The sequence below is a fragment of the Scylla paramamosain genome, chromosome 32, assembly GCF_035594125.1.
Source record: "Scylla paramamosain isolate STU-SP2022 chromosome 32, ASM3559412v1, whole genome shotgun sequence".
Taxonomy (NCBI): Eukaryota; Metazoa; Arthropoda; class Malacostraca; order Decapoda; family Portunidae; genus Scylla; species Scylla paramamosain.
Genome location: NC_087182.1, coordinates 14,702,381 through 14,707,380, shown reverse-complemented (window position 1 = coordinate 14,707,380; position 5,000 = coordinate 14,702,381). Strand labels below are relative to the sequence as shown.

The window sequence follows — 5,000 nt, the reverse complement described above, 5'->3', positions numbered from 1 at the left end:
TGTCTCTCTCACTAATAAGGTAGAACAATTACCTAAACAGCTTAGTAAGAACCTCAGGGACTTCTGCTGTTTGGACTTGCTTTGTATTCCTCTCCTCTCCTTTCCTTCCTTCCTTCTTTCCTTCCTAATTTCATAGTCCCTTTAACCCTTTCTATTTATTCCCTCACTGATGCATTTTGAAACATCCAGCAAGAATTTTCCGAATATTTAAAACACAAGTCGACTTTTCATTAACCTCCCCCCTTCCCTCACACACACACACACACACACACACACACACACACACACTTGAGGAACGAATATTCGAAGCATTTATTGGAGCCACGATAGATACTCATACTTTATATATATGTATAAATATATATATATATTTTTATTAAGCAAACTTTTCGATATTCCTTTACTCGCCAACGTTTCTTTTTTTCTTTTCTTTTTTTATTTTTTCATTGGGAAACGTTTTACAGGAGTGTCCGAAACGTTTATTGGATACGTGGAGTTGAGTGTTAAAATGTGGCACGTTTGGTTAGTACTGTGGGAGAGGGAGAGGGAGAGGGAGAGGGAGGAGAGAGGGAGAGGTGCAGTGTGGCGTTTTTATGTGATTTTTACCTTGGGTTTAATTAGTACAGGTGTGAAGAGAGGAGGAGGAGGAGGAGGAGGAGGAGGAGAAAAAGTGTATAGGGGAGGAGGAAGAGGAGAACAGGGACGGGGCAGGTGAGAAGGCCGAGGGAGAGGAGGAGGAGGAGGAGAAAAAGTGTATAGGTGAGGAGGAAGAGGAGAAGTGGACAAGGGACAGGTGAGGAGGAGGAGGAGGAGGAGGAGGAGGAGGAGGAGGAGGAGAGGGGAAGAGACAAGGATACGAGTACAGATGAGAGGGAAGAGGAGGATAAGGGAACAGGTGAGGAGGAAGAGGAGGAAGAAGAGGTGGAGGAGGAGGAGAGGGAGCGAGGGAGCATTAAAAAAGTAAATTGTGGGAAGGATAAAATGAAAAAAAAGAGAAAAAAGAGGAGGAAGAAGGGGAAGACTAGAAACTATACCGTATACGTAGACAAAATTTCGGAGGGATAGAAAAATATGTACCCATGTAAAGAGAGAAGGAAGAATTGACGCAAACGAAATATTAGAACAGAAACAGTCACGGAGGAAAGAGAAAACGAAGGAAAGGAAATAATGTAAGCCGGTTGACAGATAAAGTTTTAGAAGAATACTTGAAAGAGAGAGAGAAAAAAAGAGAGAGAGAAAAAAGAAGGGGATAGAAGGAAGGGAAAGAAGTTAAGAAACAGAGAGATTAAGTTTGGAACAAGAAAGGAAAGAATGAAGGAAGTAAGGAGAGAGAGAGAGAGAGAGAGAGAGAGAGAGAGAGAGAGAGAGAGAGAGAGAGAGAGAGAGAGAGAGAGAGAGAGAGCAGATTAACCTGTAAACAAAATGATCAAGGAGTCATTGCCATCTTGATAAAAACACTTCAAGATTTTTTTATCAGTGAAAACGACTCACGTAATTAATCTTATCTCTACTCCTTAAAGAAAATAAATAAATAATTGAAATGAATAGATCATTAAAAAATCCAAGGTTTTTTTTTTGAGGATCAGGAAAATTCAATTAATCAAAGAAATAAATTAAAAAAAGAAAAAAAAACCCACATTTTAATCTTTTTGTGGGTAAACTCATATAAACTTTAGATAAAATTCCGCGGTTTTGACGAGGAGAGGAAAGGGAGGAAAGAGGAAGAGAGGGGAAGGAGGAAAGAAGGAAAGTGGGGAGGGAGGAAAGGAGAGAGAGAGAGAGAGAGAGAGAGAGAGAGAGAGAGAGAGAGAGAGAGAGAGAGAGAGAGGAAGGAGGAAAGGAAGAGAAAGAAGAGAGGGAGGGAGGAGAGAAAGGAGGGATGGAACAAATGAGAGAGAAAGGGAGGAATGCAGAGAGAGAGAGAGAGAGAGAGAGAGAGAGAGAGAGAGAGAGAGAGAGAGAGAGAGAGAGAGAGAAGCATTTCAGGTTTTTATAACGTGTGATGTAAGAGAAGGGAGAAAGGGAGACAGAGAGAGAGAAGAGGGAGAGTTAGTAAAAGGGAAAGTACAGATAATCGGAGCTGTGTGTGTATGTGTGTGTGTGCCTTAGGGAACAGAATAGTTAAGCGTGGACAGGGGGAGAATGAGGGAAGTGGGGAGAAGAGGAGGAGGAGGAGGAGGAGGAGGAGGGACAGAGTACAGATAGCAGAGAGAGTGAAGAAGCAGGTTACAGAACAAGTTGGGTTTTCAAACAAGTACAGAGACAAACTGTGATGAGTGCACTGATAGATAAACAAACACTAAGAGATAACCAACAGTGGGTAGCGTAGGCAGGTGTAGAGGATGACTGGGGGTGTAACGGCAGTCTTGTGAGGTCTAATATTCTAGGGTGTGTAGAGGCAGTGTGGCAGGGTGAAAGTGCAGTACGTGTGTGTTTGAAAGCCTAAGGTGTAGAGATGGAGTTTGATAGGGTGTTGAACATGCATAGTGTGTAGGGATATCTGGCAGGGTGTAAGAGACTAACAGGGGTGTAGGGTGCGTGTAAAAGTGTTAGGAACGGTGTAGCAGGGTGTAACTTGTAATATTAGGGTGCAGAACAAGAGTAAAGTGATAGTTATCGATATGTAGGATGTAATAATAGGGTGTAAAGCGACTAGGGTGTGTAAAAAGAGTATGGGGAAGTGTAGGAAGGCATAAGGTGTAGCAGTAGAGTGTGGGACAGTAATATAGGGTGTAGGGATGATTAAGTACATGTAGGGTGTAGTATTATGGTGCTAGAGCATGGCAGGGTATGTGGAAGAGTTAGGTGTAGCAATAGGGGTGTAGGAAGTCGTGTAGGGTGTAGATGTTAGCTAGATGTAGGGTGTTAGAATATGGTAGGGTGTACTGAATGAGTATAAGGTGTAGCAGGAGGGGTGTGGGGTATCGTGCAGGGTGTAGGACATGGTTGGAGGGTGTAGCGGAGTTAAGAAACACGGAACACCCGCATCAGTGTCCCAGAGGCCGGCAGTCTGAACTTGAATGGGCGTCTCCCCCCTCCTTCCCTCTACTCTCCCTCCTTGCCCCTCTCAGTGATTCCCTTTCTCCTTTTTGTTCCCCTGCCCCCCGCCCCGCCTGGCCTGGGGAGTAACCATGGCAACGGTCCGCGCCGCCGCCTCACGCTGCTGTCCCGGGCCGAGGGGAGGCAGAGAGAGAGAGTGCGAGAGGGTGCCGGCAGCTCCCCCTGTACGCGGCGGCACTCACTCCCGCCGCTACTTCCCCTGCTACCGTTCCCTTAACCCCGTGCTGCGTGTTCGTGTGTCCGTGCGGGAGTGTACGTGCCGAGAGGGCGTTCGTGTATATGTACTAGTGTCTGGTGTGTGGTGTAGCTGCGTGCTTGCGTGTGTACATCTACGTGGGTGTCTAGTCGTGGTGTTGGTGGTGGTGGTGGTGGTGAGGCCGCCCACACATGGTGCCCAGCTGGTGTGTGGTGTGGCACCCCATCGTGGGCCTCCTGAAACGTGGCACTGGTTGAAGGAGGCACTTGTGTTAGTTTGGGTGGATCTGCTTGGCTGTGGGGTCAGTGGTGGGCCGTGGGTGGGATGGACAGGCATGAGGGTTAGTGTGGGTTAGGAGTGGTTGTGGGTTTCTGGAAGTGACAGTAGTGGGTTTTGGTGGGCGTGGGTTGGTTGTCTGTGGTGGGTGGGTGTGTGGGTGTCTGGTGTGGGGTTGCTGTGGGTGTCTGAGAGTGACAGTGAAGGGTGGTGGGTGGATGTGGGGTTCTGGGAGTGACAGTGACGGGCAGTGGGTGAGTGTGGGTGACTGGTGGGTAATGGTTTTTCAAGGAGAGGAGAGTGGAGCAGTGGGTGTGGGTGACAAGTAGGGAGTGGGTGAGTGTGGGTGAAAGAAAGTGACGGGCAGTGAATTTCAGAGGGGCAGGAGTGTGGGTGGATGGATGTTGGTGGCAGAGGTGGGTGGTGGGTGGGTATGGATCACATTTATTGAGAGTGAATAGATGTTAGTAGCAAAGAATGAATAACATGAACATTTTAGCTGGGTGACTTCCGACATGATGGTAAACAAACGAAATGACTTGAGGAAACTTCAGACCACAAACACGCACACACACAAACACACATACGGTTTTCAGCCATCAGCCCCATCAGGCCAAGCACTCCAGGCACTCAGGCTGTGGGCTTAGGGGTGCTTGAGAGGGCTTGAAGTGTGAAGAAGAGAGAGGGAGAGGGAAAATGAAGAGGGAGAGGGAGAGGAAAGGGAGGGAGCTTAGAATGTGTGGATTGTAACTTACCCTCGCCTCCCTCTCTTCTTCCTCTCCAACCCTCCCTCCCTTCCTTTTCCTCCCTCCTTCCCTACCTCCATACAGTTTCCTCTCGCCCTCCTCTATAAATATCTTTCTGTGTCTTATCTCCCCATTTTTTTCCTTTTCATCCATTCCTCCCTTCTTTTCTTCCCTCCTTTTTGTTTTTTTCTACTTTATTCTTCTGTTTTATCTCTCGTTTGCTGATTGTTTTGTTGTATTTACATGTTATTTGTGTTTTCCTTCATTCCTTCCTTCCTTTTTTTTCTTATCACCCTTCGCTTTTCTTTCTCTTCTTCCCTTGTTTCAATAATCTATTGTGTGTCTGTCTATCTGTTCGTTGGTCTCTCTCTCTCTCTCTCTCTCTCTCTCTCTCTCTCTCTCTCTCTCTCTCTCTCTCTCTCTCTCTCTCTCTCTCTCTCTCTCTCTCTCTCTCTCTCTCTCTCTGCTTGCCTGCCTGTCTGTCTGTCTGTCTGTCTGTCTGTCTGTCTGTCTGTTTGTTTGTTTTTCTATCTGTCTGTTTGCTTATCATATATTTTATTACCTCCTCCTCCTCCTCCTCCTCCTCCTCCTCCTCCTCCTCCTCCTCCTCCTCCTCCTCCTCCTCCTCCTCCTCCTCTTCCTCCTCCTCCTCGCTCTCTTGAGAATACCGTGACGGATTTCACACTCCTCTTCCTTCTTTCCTCTTCTTTCTCTCCTTCTCT

General features: G+C 46.9%; 1 protein-coding gene across 16 annotated transcripts in view; it reads left to right on the top strand.

Annotated features, from left to right (window-relative positions):
- The window catches only part of LOC135089238 (adenylyl cyclase-associated protein 1-like), a 98,854-nt gene that overhangs the window by 61,791 nt on the left and 32,063 nt on the right, over nucleotides 1–5,000 (top strand). For 2 of the 16 annotated variants that reach the window (XM_063984651.1, XM_063984650.1), the window contains exon 1: nucleotides 3,117–3,312. The exons of the other annotated variants lie outside the window; for them this stretch is intronic. In XM_063984651.1, the coding sequence (XP_063840721.1) occupies nucleotides 3,132–3,312 (181 nt within the window). In that variant the 5' untranslated portion in view covers nucleotides 3,117–3,131. Of the gene's footprint in view, nucleotides 1–3,116; nucleotides 3,313–5,000 lie in introns of those variants that run through there. 16 annotated transcript variants of the gene reach the window in all.